This window comes from Bactrocera neohumeralis, chromosome 4, assembly GCF_024586455.1.
Source record: "Bactrocera neohumeralis isolate Rockhampton chromosome 4, APGP_CSIRO_Bneo_wtdbg2-racon-allhic-juicebox.fasta_v2, whole genome shotgun sequence".
NCBI lineage: Eukaryota > Metazoa > Arthropoda > Insecta > Diptera > Tephritidae > Bactrocera > Bactrocera neohumeralis.
In genome coordinates, this window is record NC_065921.1 from 89,870,014 (window position 1) to 89,885,688 (window position 15,675).

At 39.1% G+C, this 15,675-nt stretch overlaps 5 protein-coding genes across 5 annotated transcripts; 1 reads left to right on the top strand and 4 right to left on the bottom strand.

The window, feature by feature from the left end:
* Positions 1-23: 23 nt before the first annotated feature.
* Positions 24-1,434, bottom strand: LOC126754455 (pseudouridylate synthase TRUB2, mitochondrial). The gene is made up of 3 exons (XM_050466423.1): positions 1,040-1,434; positions 782-985; positions 24-719 (listed from the first exon to the last, which is right to left on the bottom strand). The coding sequence occupies exons 1-3, from the start codon at positions 1,167-1,169 to the stop codon at positions 112-114; spliced, it is 942 nt and encodes a 313-aa protein (XP_050322380.1). The 5' UTR covers positions 1,170-1,434; the 3' UTR covers positions 24-111.
* A 119-nt stretch (positions 1,435-1,553) lies between these two features.
* LOC126755698 (WD repeat-containing protein 74) lies at positions 1,554-3,326 on the top strand. Its single transcript, XM_050468444.1, has 4 exons — positions 1,554-1,753; positions 1,953-2,638; positions 2,697-3,055; positions 3,114-3,326. Exons 1-4 carry the CDS (start codon positions 1,666-1,668, stop codon positions 3,223-3,225), a joined length of 1,245 nt encoding a protein of 414 aa, XP_050324401.1. The 5' UTR covers positions 1,554-1,665; the 3' UTR covers positions 3,226-3,326.
* Positions 3,306-6,041, bottom strand: LOC126755697 (sodium channel protein Nach). Its single transcript, XM_050468443.1, has 6 exons — positions 5,612-6,041; positions 5,131-5,334; positions 3,964-4,700; positions 3,774-3,891; positions 3,580-3,689; positions 3,306-3,515 (listed from the first exon to the last, which is right to left on the bottom strand). Exons 1-6 carry the CDS (start codon positions 5,839-5,841, stop codon positions 3,364-3,366), a joined length of 1,551 nt encoding a protein of 516 aa, XP_050324400.1. The 5' UTR covers positions 5,842-6,041; the 3' UTR covers positions 3,306-3,363.
* A 3,203-nt stretch (positions 6,042-9,244) lies between these two features.
* Positions 9,245-10,543, bottom strand: LOC126755903 (uncharacterized). Its single transcript, XM_050468627.1, has 2 exons — positions 9,470-10,543; positions 9,245-9,403 (listed from the first exon to the last, which is right to left on the bottom strand). Exons 1-2 carry the CDS (start codon positions 10,541-10,543, stop codon positions 9,245-9,247), a joined length of 1,233 nt encoding a protein of 410 aa, XP_050324584.1.
* Positions 10,544-11,896: 1,353 nt separating this feature from the next.
* On the bottom strand, positions 11,897-13,210 carry LOC126755904 (gustatory receptor 10a). Its single transcript, XM_050468628.1, has 2 exons — positions 12,137-13,210; positions 11,897-12,049 (listed from the first exon to the last, which is right to left on the bottom strand). The coding sequence occupies exons 1-2, from the start codon at positions 13,208-13,210 to the stop codon at positions 11,897-11,899; spliced, it is 1,227 nt and encodes a 408-aa protein (XP_050324585.1).
* Positions 13,211-15,675: the final 2,465 nt, after the last annotated feature.

Below are 15,675 nucleotides of genomic sequence, written 5' to 3' on the forward strand. Positions count from 1 at the left end.
CGAATTGAAGTTTAATGGAGACATTTATATATATTTATACAACTTATCATTATATTTTTATATTAAATAAGTTAACATTTCAATACTAAACAATAAACAAACTTATTTTTTCTAATCGCTTCTGAGTTCTATTTTATTTTGTTTTAAGAGATGTGGATGCTGCTGCAAAACTTTCCGTTGTTCTCTCATATTTTTCATTACACCTCGTAAGCTCCAACCATGTCGGAGCAGCGCATTTTCTACATCGAAGTGCCCATGCCGTATGCAGCGTATGGACGTGCAGTGCGCGACCGTACGCAATTCAATGCCCATCTCATTCACCAGAGAGGCCAGATACTCCTCACTTTCATTGATCGCATGCACCTCCACTGTAAATTCCGGACGCTTAAAATCTATTAATTTGATACCATATATAATTGGCTGTGAATTATCCGCTGGACGGATTAATCCTTTGCAAGCAATCTCATAGGCTGCTTGTGATTGTAAATCTACACCACAGAGTTCGTACATTTTACGTTGGTGAGATGCTTGTAACGATGCTGCTAAAGCACTTATACGTTCTGGATGCACGTGCCGATGATCGGACTTAACCGTTATGCGTGAATCAGCAAAATGTGTTTCAGTTGCGACACCCATTCGACCAGTTATATGAAAAGCACGCAGCGGACGATTTCGTTGAATGAGCTGCGACTGGCGTATGCCCTTATTCAATCCGAACACTGTAAAGTGAATAATCATTAAAGAGCTAATTTGTAAAGAATTAAGTGTAACTTAAAATTACATAGCACACCGCTCGTGTGTATACCCAATCCGGCGACTAGTGCACAACGTATGTCTGATATTTGGTATCTTGGCCCTGTTGCTAACACATGGTCGGCTAAATCAATCGAATGAATTTTACGCAACAAAGGATTTGCATCACCTCCTGGTTCTAAAAGCGGTGTTTCCAGTCTTCGAGGTTCTCGTACCTGCATATCATTCAAATCTACAAAAATAATTGTCATTGATATTTGAACAATTTTTATTATATTATCTTTACCTTGGACTATGTTGTGAAGAACTGCGTTTTTTACATGACTAACTTTCATTCCGGCAGGTTTGTAAATATTCATAATACCGTTCAAATATCTGAAAACTGTTGGCGCGTCGTAAACCTTTGTCAATGACATTTTCACTAATATTAAAAAACGATTATGGGTATTTCGTATTAACTATTTTTCATTAAATTAAATTGTAAACTTTCTCCGGCGGGTATTTTTTTAAATTGATTTTGCAATATCGACGGAACTTCTTTTATTAAAATTTACAAATTGTTCTTTTATTAAAATTTACAAATTGTTTATTAGATAAATGCTTTTATATTATCAAATTTACATATATTTAAAAAATGAGTTTTTTATTATTATGAAATTAACAAATTGCTATTTTATGCGTAATATTAAACATTTGAATCGAATATTGAAAAATTCATTCTTCGGAACAGATGATTTTGACATTCAGTTCATTTCTTCTGACACTATTCATTTTAGGAATTGTCAATAATATATTTTGTACATTTGTTTTGTTCTGTTTATGCACGTGCGCGCTATTTCGATTTGTTTGTGGTAAATTTATTGTTTAAATTTTTAAATATTTTCTGGGTATTCTATAAGTTTGTGGCTAAAAATGAAGTGGTCTACAGCAAATTTAAAAAGTCCAAACTATACAGAAAATCACGAGATATACGTAGGCACTAGTACCGGCACGTTCAAAAGTAAGTTAAAATTATATATATTTCTAGCATTAATGTTCCACATACATAATACATACTGATAAAACGCATCAAATTACCTCGTCAAAAGAAATTTAATATATTTTAATTGAAGCATGTTCATAGTTTTCATCTACATACTTAAATGTTTTCATCTGACTCCCATTTAATACAAAAAAATTTCCTTGATATTATTTCTCAGGGTTTGTTCCTGCTTTTGAGGATAATCCTTTTGTTCAACGTAATCTATACGATATTAATCAGCTTGAGAAAGACGATAGGGTTACTGCGCTTTCTTTTGGGAATGATACCTCAGAGATTTTTATTGGGCGGGCAAAAGAAAGTGTCCACATGCATTCTCTTCGCAGTGACACAGTAGAACGTACAATCGAACTTAAATTTGCGCCCGTAGTAGGTTTTGCGCGTTTTGACGATTACTTAGCCGCCGGATTTTCTAATGGTCAAGTGCAACGAATATCCATTTCAAGCAGCACTGATTCAGAGCTCATTATTAGTAGTGGCGACGACATGTCACATTTGCGGCAATGTCCAACCAATCGAAATCTGGTAGCTACAGGAGGTAAAGGCCGTCAAAACAATTTAAAGGTTTTGGATATGGCAGCAGATGGGAAACAAATATTCACTTCGAAAAATTTGCCAAACGATTACCTCCAGTTGGAGGTACCTGTGTGGGATAGTGATGTTGGATTTATAGATTCACCACATACGCTGGCTACTTGTTCTCGTTATGGTTATGTGCGGCTTTATGACACACGTAAACAACGGCGGCCAGTGCAGTGTTTTGCTACCGAAGAACAAATGAGTTTTGCTACTTTGGTCGCACATGGAAATTATATATATACGGGTACTACTATGGGCGCTATGAAGGTAAGATACAGAACAAAAATAAGTGTGATCAATATTAGTACTAAACTCATATTTGCAGGCATTTGATATAAGGCGCATGAAGACTTTCGTACATACTTACAAAGGATTTACTGGTGCCATCAGTGATGTGTCATTAGACTCTACGGGTAAATACCTAGCTTCAGCCTCTTTGGATCGTTATGTGCGTGTGCATCACGTCGATTCTACAGTACTCTTGTATCAATGCTATGTTAAATCAAAAGCAACACGCGTTTTAATACGCCAGTCGGCCGAAAACCCCAACAGTAGTACAACTGAAGCAACTGAAGAAGACCTGGATAAAACCGAAAACTCGACAAAAAAGAAAAATATTGTGAAAGCTACTGTTCCAGAGGATAAGGAGTACGAGGATATGTTTGAAAATATGCAAACTATTTGGTAAGTCTAAAGTATTTTTGTTAGAGAATTTACCTAATAGACCTATTTTTTGCATTAGTGACGACGATGATGTCAGCGACGCTGAGAAGGAAGAAGAAAAATCTCAAAAAATCGGGAGTAAACGAAAAGGGGATAAAAACTTTAACAAAAGCAAAAAGAAGAAAGAGTGAATTGATGGAACTATCTTTACATAGGCTTAAAAATGTAAAAATAATTTAAAATTAGAGGTTATGATAATTAAAAAATAAAATTTGTTATCTTATTAAAGATATTTTAAAATGTTTTTATTGAATCGTACTTGAAATCAATTATTTTTCAACATTTCCACGATTGAGCGGCTGAAGTACAACGCAACGTGCTTTATAATTGGTGTATAAACGGTGTGTGCAATAATACCCGAATTCTATTAGGGATACCATGCTGATTCCTAGACACAAATTAAACACTCCTCCCAAATCCGCTGAAAGAGAACATAGATAATCTGATTATGTGCTCTTATACCTAAAATATATAAATTTACACACATAACAAACCGATCCATGACATGACCACCACCTTGCGTATAGCTGGTACTGTTTGCTTTGTCAAATAAGCACGAACGATAAATATATCCTGTGTATCAAAGGTAGTCGTACTGTAAATATATACATATATGTGAACGCAAAATTGATTTTTTTTTTTTGTAAGCTGAGCATTTAGTTAACGCTATTTCTCTTACTAATGTGTGCTGACGGAGCAATTATGTAGTTTCAGATCGGTTTTGTAGGCTAAAGTTGAATATGTGACGTCATAGCAGTTTGGTAGACAAATTTCGCACTTCACGCTTTTAAAAGCATCTAGAACAGAGGATACACATACAAATTAAGACGAATCAACAAGTGTATGCGCTAGATAAACGATATACAAACCAAAATTTTTGGAATAGCATACACTGTCATTTAATTTGCACTCTCGATAATCGGCCTTCGCATTCGGAATGTGATACGGTACGCACTGACACGTCTTCATTATAGCTTCTGTGCGGCAAGCGAGTGAACAAGCTGCTTGCCGATAACTATGCAATTCGAGGTCATCTGAAATTAGACAATCACGCTTGCCTTGTGATAATTCCAGTACTTCGGTTGAGGAGCTTTGTACAGTCGGTGAGATTTCAACAAAACTCTCTGAGTTCGAAGTAATTGTTACTGAAGATGTCGCTTCAGTTACGTAGTCCATAGGGTGATGTGCCAGCACAATTAGGCCGGTTGAAAGATTCCGTTCGGAGCCCTCAACGCCGACAATAGTTAAGCCCCCATCTATGCCGAAAATATTAGCCGAAAAAGGGACATAGGAGAGATTCTTTGGATTATAATTAAATGAGCAACAAGGACCTAAAAATGACGTGGTAGATATGAATGACAGATACTCGTGTTTCTGACGGCAAGGGAACTCTTCAATGCCCCAGTAGCAACGTTGAACAAAATCGTTACAACTACCGCTAACTGCTTTGGCAACGTCGTAAATTGTCAAGTTGTTTAGTCGCAGCACTTCATCAGCAGTTTTGAAGCTATCTTGCGGTGGTGATTTCCAATTCTGATCGGTGAAGGCGTTTATATACTCCAAACCAATGGCAACATCTTGTGGGTCGATACCAGCAGGAATTTTTCTATAATCAAAAATATATAAATACATATGTACTATATATGTATGTATGTACATTTTGGTGTCCGTTATTTTTCATGTTGATTTACAACAACAATCGAACTGAGCATTCAACAAATCATTTACCATACATTCTGTGTTGCTCATACCACATGGTGTACGTATCCTTAATTTTTGGGGCAAAAACTGAAACTTAAGGAAGCGTTTGCATTAAAAAAATCAACATGGGAAATAATATACTACACCCTAATGTACATACATGCAAGCTTTTACCTAAGAACATATAATGGCAGGGATACCCTCAAGAAATCGTTAAGATATGCAAACAAACTGTGAATACCAGATTATCGCACGCTACACAAAATTCTAAACCTTCTGAAATCTTTTAGGCATCCATGCTTCTTTCTGTATTAGATGAAGTTGATAAAACCTACAATGTCTTTATATAACGCTGTACACGCTCGCGGTTTACCACCTTGGGACTGCAAATGGTAATGCCCGGAAATGCGACGTCGGTTATGGCCAGGTCACTGGATATAGTGTTCAAGATGGGGTACGAATAGAATTTCAGCCACAATTGTAGAGACAAATAAACTCCGAGCAGGAACAGATTGATGAGCACACTCGACCAAATCCACCTGGTTTTCAAATAGACAGAAAATAAGGTTATGAAAAATAAAATTTCAACTGAAACTGAAATTGAACTTAAGATTTGTTATACTATTTTATCTAGCTTATTAAAACTCTTTTACTACAACTTCTCCTGCATTCTACATTTTCAACTCCACTAAAAGTATATTCTTGTTTCACTAAATTTCTATCGCCATAGTTGATTATCGGATCGTTTTATTACGATGACATATGGGGTACGAATATATGTAAGTATATGCATGGCGGGGTGACGACAATACATACCTGGAAACGCCATGGGTTCTGTTCCGCCGTAGTAGCCATATGCCACTTACTTTAGTTGTCTGTGTGTACTCCCAAAAGGTGTCCACAATGGCAAGGCGCAATCTTTGTGCCACATCCCTGCGATAACCGGGATTCAACACTTTGGAGTGAAAACGCTGCGGGTGATGCAATTTGCCACGCTGCCTGAGCTTTTTGCCCTCCGCGTTTTGCTTCCACACGTTAAGAAACATTTGGTCAGACTGTGCTGAACATCTTCACATTGGAGAGCTGTATTTATTCCCGACAGTAATACCATTAAATGTTTCAATTGGTTAGGAAGTATGTGTAGGTCTTGGCAGCAATAATCATTACAAGTTCACAACTCCAAACTTCTATTAACACAATTAATTAAGTAGAATGGTGAAAGAGCAGGTCGGCGAAGAAAGCTTGGTCTATGAAAAAGAACAAATAAAATGGGTACATGCAAATTGGTCAATAAAGTCCAACAAGTAAACTTTGTTGTTCTATCCTTTAATGGCTTGGACATTAGTCTATGCACGACTCTATGTGGTGGTGTGTGTGCTCTTTTCAACAAGTTTTTTGTGGATTGCCAACTTGTGTTAATGTTCTAGGCTACGTTCATTGTGCTCTTATGAGGAAAAAGCGGGTTGAGCCAGCGGCACCGGCAGAGCTTCTGCTTACGAGTATATCTAAATATATCGTTACACACTCACACAGGTTCCCAAGTGCGCATATTTGCGCTCTGCTCTTGAAAAAAAGGCTTGTATTGACTAGACTCTGCCAAATGGGGGGTTTTCGAATAAACATTTGGGGATCTCGTTATTCCTAATAAGAAACGCAATTTTCTTTTATCCACTATGCTAACAATGCTATTACTGTTGTGTGTACATACATATGTATTATGTGTTTAATGATGTTTACAAGCGTCTTCAATAATCATATGTGTCTGCATTATACTATCTTGGCTATTTACTTGTCATTCAGCAAAATAAACAATTACTTTTAATGAGAAATATGAATGGTCATAATGGCCAACATAGCACCCACTTCGAAGCTCATCGAGTGTTCTTGGCTTGGTGTTGCACTCTTTGGAATGGTACATAATACAAGTAATATATAAAGCGCATATACTTACATATCGCCCTTTGTGTTTGTTAAGATGACCAAAACAGAGGTGGGGAGCGTGTAAGTATAATGAAGGCGACTGTTACTCTCAAGTGAAACGAGAAACTGTCACTAATTGAAATCCTTAACGAGATTAACTTGAGTGAAAACGAAATTATATCAAGCCAAGAAATGCTTAACGCTCGCATTTCCTCCCTCTTGCTTTGCGGTCGCAAGTAATTTGTTTTAAATCTTCATTTAGCCATAATCACCAATTTTCTGCGGAACAGTTAAAGTTTTGTGGTAAAAACACAGATGGCTCTATATAAGAAAAGAAGACAGCTGGCAGCTGGCTACCGTTGAAGTCACCTCGCGGCGTGAGCGTCACCCAAGCACTGGCCAGGAACGGTGCCTGCTTTTCTTTTATAGAGCCAGCTAACAGCCAGCTTCCCGCGAGATTACATTATGACTGTTAAATCACATCACATCGCGGTGCGAGCGTCATCGAAGCACTGATCAGGCACTGTGCCGGCTTTTCTTTTATAGAGCCAGCTAACAGCCAGCTTCCCGCGAGATTACATTATGATGTCGATAAAGCTTCGATATTCCATGAGAAAGAAACCTATGCTAGTGTATAAAAATAATGAATTAATATAGAATGTCCACTACGCTTTTTACAGGAGCGAAACTACTTGACTCGGCCATCTTCGTGCACTTATGTGTTATTGCATGCATTGTTTCATTTCGTAACAAATATCTACATATGTCGGTTAATTAGACCTCAACGTATGACAACAACCGACCGCATACCTGCATACTCGTATAACCCAGACCTTTGGCGGTGGATGGGACAGTATAATGAGAAATTATGTATACAAAAGTTAAATCAAGCACCAAGTTAAGGCATAAATTAAGACTAAATGTGGAGAAGAGGGAGTCTAGTAAGCCTTCGAGGTTTTAGGGACAGGGCAACGAGGTTTCAATCAGAGATTGAATGAAATAAATGTTCATTAAAGTTCTCGCGGCTGTGCGGTGTCTGCCTGAAAGTCGACGTGTGTGTGTGTACGGGTCACAAGGTTCAAGAAAACGAAAGCTGTCCATATTATTAAGTGATTTATTTAGTGGTGAACATTGAAAGGGAATCGTATTGCGTTTGCACTCATTCGAAGTTATATGCATAAAAGTGTGTATATGGATATGTGTGATGTGCAGGTTGGATGGTGAATAAGTGTTGTTAAAATTGATAATATAAATATTACTCCGAAATAGTGGTTGAAAGTCGAGTATTTTATTCGATCTATTTCTTATTTCGAATTTCCATGTAAAGTTATGCCCACGACCTATTAATCAAGTGTCTTTAATTCTTCATTTATATTAAAGCAGAATTTAATGCAGAAGGAACTTGGATTTCTAGCACAAAAAATCCACACCAGGTAGATTAGTGCTCGCATAACATGTTCCTGTAAAAGCCACCAATATGAGGCGTTACTCTAAAGCGCTGTCTACGACACTTTCACGATGACAATGGGTTGCTGATAGCGCTTGACAAACTGGTGCGCTGAGCGGTGGTGAGTACAAGAAACAATCGCCTTTTTTGCGCACCAAAACACGCAACCAGCCCCCACTCGAATACTTTAATAGTGACGCGTACACATGCTGAACCTTTAATGAAATGGAAACACGCAAAAAAAAAACTGTGACAGCTATGCAGCAGAGCCTATCCGTTGGCGCTTGGCATCCAGACTTGGTAGTGTGCTGCCAAAACGGAACACAATAACAGTCAATGTGCACGGAATTCTTTACATACCCTCGCTTACTATCACTCCATATGGAATACAGAAGCAACTTGCTGGTGGACTTCGCACATCATGTTTGAACACCTTGTCACTCGCTGTCTACGCACAAATGCGCTCACCAAAAATTGAATTGGTGAGACTTGTACGTGTTGCAATTTGGCAGTGAATAATCGAAGTTAAAAATTGCAAACTAAATTGCAATGTTGCCACATCAATTCATCAAAGCACCGAAAGTCGAATTTGCAATTGAGCTTTTCACTCTCACCCATTTTTATATAAAATAATTTTCTGATGATTTGTGTTTACCATACAAATTAGAGTTTCGTTTACACCATTCTACATAAATAAACTTATTTATTTCCCGACATCGATACAGAGTTTTTGTTTAGAAATGACAAAGTTCACGTTCAACATTACACGTTGTTGCAGCAGTTGACACACATGGAAAAGTTACTCCGTCGCACTAGTAGTCTAATTTACTTGCAGAACGTGCGTAGAAAAATAAAACTGAATTTTTCTCCATTTAGATATAATGTTAAAAAAAAAACATTTCAGTAAAAAAAACAACAGTAATTTAAATGTGGGTTGGAATTACTGATATTTGTTGAGGTTCTAACATCTTTAAAAATTAATTTTTTGCCAATGCTAATTTCTATAATGTAATATAATTTCTATATTGTTATATAATTTCTATTCTATAAGATATCATTGCATTCCTTAGATTATTCTGCTTCTAATCGAATTGCTTTGCCAGATCCCACTGCAACAGAAGCAACACATTCTTCACGAATCCTCCGAAGACTAGAAAGGAAAGTCGCTTATTCACACCGATAACGCCAAACACAGTAATACTTAGCTTGCAAAAGCGCAAATGTTGGGAAAGCAAATCACACTGCGAAAAATTTTGGATAGTTTTTACAAGTGCTCACTCATAAATAACATTTAAAAGCATACGCACCGCATAATCAACACGGTCGTCAACTCTGAGCAGCTCGTGAAATCGTTTTAGTACCTCCGCTGTTTCGCGAGCAGCAATAGCCACACGATCGCAGAGTATGTCCAAGTAGAATGAGTCTGATAAGGTCATCACAAATGCTACGAAGCTGAACGATCGGTTAAATGCATCTAGGTTCTTAAAATAGGGGTTACTACCATATTTGAAGCACAAATAACCGATCGAGATATTGTTGATGATTTTACTTAATAGAACCGCGACTAACTGTAGTCGGTAGCAGTCGGTCAGACGCTCAGCGAATCCTGTGAGCTGTCGGTGCACGCGCGCCACATCCATCAATTCCCTCGCCAAGCGCCCTCTCAGGTGCCTCCGTAAAGAGCTGCTATAGCGCTTATGCACCGAAAGTTGAAGAATATTGAAAATACGTTGCAGTTGAACATTTAACCAGCAAAACCGCTGCCACACATACCACATCGCAAGGAAGTAATGTAGGATCATGTGTAAAAGCACGCTGATTAAACAGAGCATATGTGAGCTATAGAGAAGCGAGGTGAGATTAATTTCCGGTATTATAAGAGTCAGGTTATATGCAGTGTAGACGCCTTGAGTGATGATGCTGAAGTATTTTATCCAAAGCAAACGATTGCTGTAACAGTGTTCGCAATATCGCTTCACCACAGCAGGCACACATTTATCAAAGTACTCGCGCTCTAATTCCAGCATCCGCGTTAGAACTTCGAATATTGTATGTTCGCACTTCCAGCGAAAAACGATGGCCAATGCGGTAATCGTAAATATCTGTGTTGTATTGACGACGTTTACCATTTTCATTAAGCGATTTTCATTGAGGTAATCTAAGTAGGTTAGGGCGGTAGGGTACGACAATGGTAAAGTAACGACTGTCAGCGCGTTTAAAGTGCAGGCGTAGATTTGCATGAGCGGCCAACGATAGACGCGACGTTGAGCGAAATCGGCACGAAATGCGATAAGTCCGATGACGAGAGCAAAGTAGTAGGTATAAACTTGCCAACGCCGAGGCTCGACTGTCGGCAGTGCTGACGTCGCGGCTAACGGCATTGGTCTGGTGCAGCTAAAATTGACGTGTTGGCGTTCAGCGTAATACGTATCGACTGTTACGTGACTACGCTGGAGTTTGTGCTTACCCTTTAATAAATTAGCAACATTTTGCTCTGAGTGACTATCTGTTGATTGATGAGGCAGATATTTCCATTAGTTCAATGATAGGGCTATGCATTTTAAAGGATTTGTGAGACAGTGGGACCTTCAAGCTTTGCTGTATAGCGACTGGCCAATACATTGTTAAGCGCGGTCAGTAAACTGTCCGAGTTTTGAAAGGTGCGGGGGTTAATGGATACATATATAAAATTGCATTGTTTATACAGACGAAACTTCTGTGGTTGAGTGTCTTTTATGTAGATGTGTAGCTTCTAAGAGGCTAAACGTTTCCTCGAAGAAGTTCGGCGAACGCTATTTGTTTTTAAATTTGGTCGAATATCGCGAGATCTGTTTTATTTAAAAACACTTCGTTTCCACATTCACCATTATGACCTAACTTCTACTATACTAAAGCTTCTGCTCAGTAGATCTTCTTTTGAACTGCCACCCTTTTTAGTATAAATAAAATAATACTGCCTTTCTACTATTCGCGCATTAATCAAAAAATCACTCGTAACGGGAGTATTTACCTTTGTGCTTTTACAATTGTTGATATATGTATTTACTTCACCTATGTACCCTTACCTTGCCTGCATTGCGGCGCTACTGAGCTCACATACATTTACATATGAACCTTTGCGACCTACGTGTTTGTTGGAGACACCACCCACGTCTAGATAAGCGCCAAATGAATTTTAAAGTAGATTAAATAATTTGTCTTTGCCTTCGAGCCAACAAACACACTCATTTTACTGGTAGCTCAGGAACAAATTGTACACCAGGCGAGTAGGCCATAAGCGCTACACTTTGTGAGAACTCTCCCGGGAGACAACCAAAAAAGGAAACTGCCTAAAATATATTTAATCCTCTTTCGTCTGAAACAGTTATGTTTTGCCGAAGACTTACGCAACAAAACTGACGCGGTCTTTAAATGAGCATTACGCTTCCATATAGAACGTCAAATTTATTTTCGAATTAAAAGACTTCCATGATTTCCAAGAATAGAGTCTAACAAAGTGAATTTGATTTATTTTTAGGCAATTCATTTGTCATTAAGGCTATATGTTGGAGTTTTTAAATTGGCCACGCCTTAGCATTACTCGTCATACCTTTGGCGTGGCTCAACTAGAAGTAAAAATATATTTAAATTTCAATGTTTTTTGTAATGAGTTGAGACGCTTCGGTTCAAGTTCAATGTCCGCCAGACGTGCGCTTATTTTATTATGATTTCAATTAAAATTTGTCTTACACTGCTTACGTCAAATTCATATCGAATTGCACGAGCGTTATGAAATATGACAAAGCGGTGGACGCCGTTACAAATGTCAAGCTCCTATCCAGCATAAAGAGGCCACAGATAGGAACCTCAACCCGATTGTTCATTACGTAGAGCGCGAAACCTTCCACCTGCATTAACGAAAACAGGATATAAGTACTTAATTTGATTTGCAAATCCACACAATAAGCCAAAAGCGTTCTGCCCTCGGTACTCACCGTCTGCTGCAGGCGGGCATCGAGCAGGGCCAGTTGATTGAACTGCCGCAGGGTTTGATTAATGTTTCGCAATTCCAGATTGATGTTCTCACTCACCAGCGCCACAATGTAGGTGTCCACGTAGAAGATGATGGCATGCACCGCGTTCAGCACAATAGCTGGCGAGACGCCTGACTCTGAATGCTTCACAAACAGATTGAAGAGAATGAACGAGTTGGTGAGGTTGCTGATGAGCGTAATGAAGACAAGACCGAGTATCTGGAATTGATGCATTGTCAGGCTGTCTTGGTATAGTTGATTTATCTGCCGGTAGCGCTGCGCTAACGTATCCAGGCGGTCGCATAGTAAGCCGCACAAATGCGGCACAGTGCCGCGCCGCTGACCGCGCAGTCGAAAGTAATGCAACAGTTTGTTTTCGCGCAATACTTGGTGCAGCTGTTGATTGAGTTGTTGGTAGAATTTCAAAGCGCTGCTATTGATGAAGTAAAAGTAGTCGGCCATATTTTCGGTATAGTTCCACAATACAAATGTGTACACAGCGATGTGCACGCGTACCGGATGTGCGCCGTTAAAATGCTGATAGAGTATGTTCGCCACCTGTACGGCCATCATGGCGTTGATAAGGCCGAACTTAAAGAGCAGCATCGCTTCGAATTGTTTCCGTGGACGCTCATCGTATGCTGGTAGCGCACGTAGGCTGCCGTTGAAGTCGTCCTCCAGCTGCTGACGCACTCTAGTGACGGCGCGTATGGCTGCGTAATGTGCAAAATTGGCCACATACGTAACCACAACTGTGATATATTTAAGCAAGGTGTTGGCGAAATTCACCAGTAGCAACAGGTGGCCACGCTGGTCACCAGCTGCAGTGAGCACGGAGATGTTGCGCGCAAAATAAATCGGAAGCACAAGGATCAGACAAACGCTGAGCGCGTGCCCATAAATAACGGCTAGGCGATGCGTGAAGGTATTTGTAGGACGCTGCGGTATGTAATTGATTACCATAAGACCGTAGAGTGTGGCGTAAATGTGACCATACTTGTAGATGTTGTGCTTGTGACGCTCCCAGAAACTCATGTTGCAGCAGGTGCAGGTAGGTAGTTGTTTTGTCCAAGGTAGTAAAGACAAATGGTTTAGCTACCAACCAGAAACGATGTATAAAGTTAATTGCGAGTACAGTACCGAGCTGTCCACGGTGGGTTTAACAACTAAAATCAATTTGCGCGACAATTTGTACCTCTCTGCAGTCGAATTCTCTGTTTTCGTGCTTTAATCATTTTAATGTATTACTCCTGCAGTCGTTTCCCAAAAAAAAAATATCAGAACTCTTTATTTATTTATAACACAGCCGGTGCGCTGCCAGCTTCCAAGCACGCAGTTATGTCACGCGCGTCACATCTTTGTCAGCTTAGGCGCACGCACGCTCCAACGCACATACCGTCGTAAGTGCCAACACGCTATGCGCTCGCTGGCTTCAGAGCAGTAATATGTAAAAGCGTTAGCACAATTTTATGAGTATACGACCGACTTGGCCCAAAGGATTTATTACAACTGCGCGCAACGCAGCGCGGAGGTGCGGCGGACGTGACAACGCCCCAACTTTATTGGCATTGAGTAATATATGCAGATTTAATGTGCTGGCAAGTGATTTTATGTTCCCTTGCTGAAAAGCGCACATAAATTTGCCGACAAATTTATATTATGCTACTTGAAGTGGCCTTAATTTCTGCTACTTAAAGGTCCATTATAACAAAAACACAACTTCACGTCTAACTTGTCTAAGTGTATCGGCTAACCTACATTGATATATGTATATATGTATAAGCGGAACACCTTTACTTAAAATAAAGTGGTTTTACAAGCGCTCATTTACAAGTACAACAATGGACTGTGCGCAGTTAAAGATTTCATTAAAATTGTGTTCATTTCACTTGACAATTGTTGCCCGTTGTCACATTATCACGTTCTCATGGCGCGCAGTTTACGGTTTCTATTCAGCGCGTCGTGTTCACAATGTGCCACGTGCTGAGAGTTGCAAGATAAATAGCCAGTCAATATTTATATACAATTAAGACCACAAATAAGATTGTTGAGCCAGCTGTTAAATTACTGTTATATTAATTAGATTAAACGCGAGCAAGGCGTACTCTAGCCTAGGAGACAATGGAGATTTAATATTTCACGCCGCTTAAACAATTTTGTATAAAACGTTTGAAGAGATTCCTGTTAGGTGTTCTTCTTCTTTACTGGCATAGACACCGCTTACGTGATTATAGCCGAGTTATCCTTTTTATTGGCGCACAACCCTGGAGAGGGATGGTTCGCCTTCTCACTTTAGCTCGCCTTCAAACGGATGTTCTTTGGCTACCCAAAGGATACTTGGTCTAAGATCGGAAGTCGTGGGCTACTTGAGCCATATGTGAAAAAATCTTTTCTGGCTCCAAACTGAATGAGAATTTTCGCTACCTGTCCTTTTGTTCCTGTTTGGGGCTCGGTATTAAAATTGATTTGTTTTATAAATTCAAGCTCCGCTGGAAGATAATAATATCGTGTACTTTCCTTATTTATTGCTGCAAAAACGCTGAAATCAAAGTGAACTTAAGAAATAAAGTGGCGGATATTTGCAATCGTTCCCATTTTCTGAATAACGGTTACTGAATTTAAGCGCCTTATTACTTAATTACTTATGCTCGCAATATTATCGCTGAGAAATTGAAATGCAGACAGCAAAATGAAAGAAAAAACTAAATTAATTTCCGGCATTCAATTAAGCCCAACAATTTTTCAAGCGCACGCTCACACGTTCACACGCACTTGGAGCACAAATTACTACTTCATAATTAAGGAAAATACCGAAATACCGTGGGGACCGCATAAAAATAAGCCGAAGCCGAAACATTTAATTATCTATGCCAAAGCGAAAAGCTCGAAAAGATTGAATACCAAAGGGTAAGGATATGCGAGCATGCTTACTGCGCTGGATTTCTTATAATTAGCGTGAACCTAAATTTTTATCTAATTTCCCACTTTCACGACCTTTAATTTTTGGTGCTGTAGCTTCGTATGTGGCTCATTTTTATGCAGAAAACAAAAGGCAACAAAGTTAGCCCCAAATATATGTGGTTTTTCTTTAATTTTTCTTATTTCTTTGCAATTCTTCTTTACTGGCGACGAAACCTGCTAGAATGTGGCAGACAACTGCCAACAACAGCAACAACAAAACATTAGTAATAAATACTGATTAATTAGACTCGATAGGCATTTCATTCCACAGAAAATCGCAGGCCAATCGGATGCGGATGATTAATACAGCTGAATAGCTCATAAAGACACAAACACCGCATGCCGCTCGCTTCTTAGCACATCGTTTACGATATTTCTAGGTATATTATTGTCTTTGATCCTTTTTCGTATTTTCACTTGGTATTTTTGTTGAAATTCGAACATTTCGCAAGAGAGCCGTAAATCTGACGTGGCAGGCAACTGACTAGCCGTTTGTGTGAGTATGTTCTGCTTGGCTGGGTCTAATCTACTTAGTGGTG

Excerpts from the sequence above, each read along its gene's own strand:
- LOC126754455 (XM_050466423.1), bottom strand. The coding sequence starts at position 1,169 with ATGTCATTGACAAAGGTTTACGACGCGCCAACAGTTTTCAGATATTTG. Across the intron at positions 986-1,039 it reads TCTTCACAACATAGTCCAAG|ATTTGAATGATATGCAGGTA; the intron begins GTAAAGATAATA and ends TTATTTTTGTAG. Across the intron at positions 720-781 it reads ACACACGAGCGGTGTGCTAT|TGTTCGGATTGAATAAGGGC; the intron begins GTAATTTTAAGT and ends TTCACTTTACAG.
- LOC126755904 (XM_050468628.1), bottom strand. The coding sequence starts at position 13,210 with ATGAGTTTCTGGGAGCGTCACAAGCACAACATCTACAAGTATGGTCAC. Across the intron at positions 12,050-12,136 it reads ATGCCCGCCTGCAGCAGACG|GTGGAAGGTTTCGCGCTCTA; the intron begins GTGAGTACCGAG and ends TCGTTAATGCAG.
- LOC126755903 (XM_050468627.1), bottom strand. The coding sequence starts at position 10,543 with ATGCCGTTAGCCGCGACGTCAGCACTGCCGACAGTCGAGCCTCGGCGT. Across the intron at positions 9,404-9,469 it reads ACGACCGTGTTGATTATGCG|TGTGATTTGCTTTCCCAACA; the intron begins GTGCGTATGCTT and ends AATTTTTCGCAG.
- LOC126755698 (XM_050468444.1), top strand. The coding sequence starts at position 1,666 with ATGAAGTGGTCTACAGCAAATTTAAAAAGTCCAAACTATACAGAAAAT. Across the intron at positions 1,754-1,952 it reads TAGTACCGGCACGTTCAAAA|GGTTTGTTCCTGCTTTTGAG; the intron begins GTAAGTTAAAAT and ends ATTATTTCTCAG. Across the intron at positions 2,639-2,696 it reads CTACTATGGGCGCTATGAAG|GCATTTGATATAAGGCGCAT; the intron begins GTAAGATACAGA and ends TCATATTTGCAG.
- LOC126755697 (XM_050468443.1), bottom strand. The coding sequence starts at position 5,841 with ATGTTTCTTAACGTGTGGAAGCAAAACGCGGAGGGCAAAAAGCTCAGG. Across the intron at positions 5,335-5,611 it reads AGAACCCATGGCGTTTCCAG|GTGGATTTGGTCGAGTGTGC; the intron begins GTATGTATTGTC and ends TTTGAAAACCAG. Across the intron at positions 4,701-5,130 it reads CAGCGTTATATAAAGACATT|AAAAATTCCTGCTGGTATCG; the intron begins GTAGGTTTTATC and ends TTTTGATTATAG.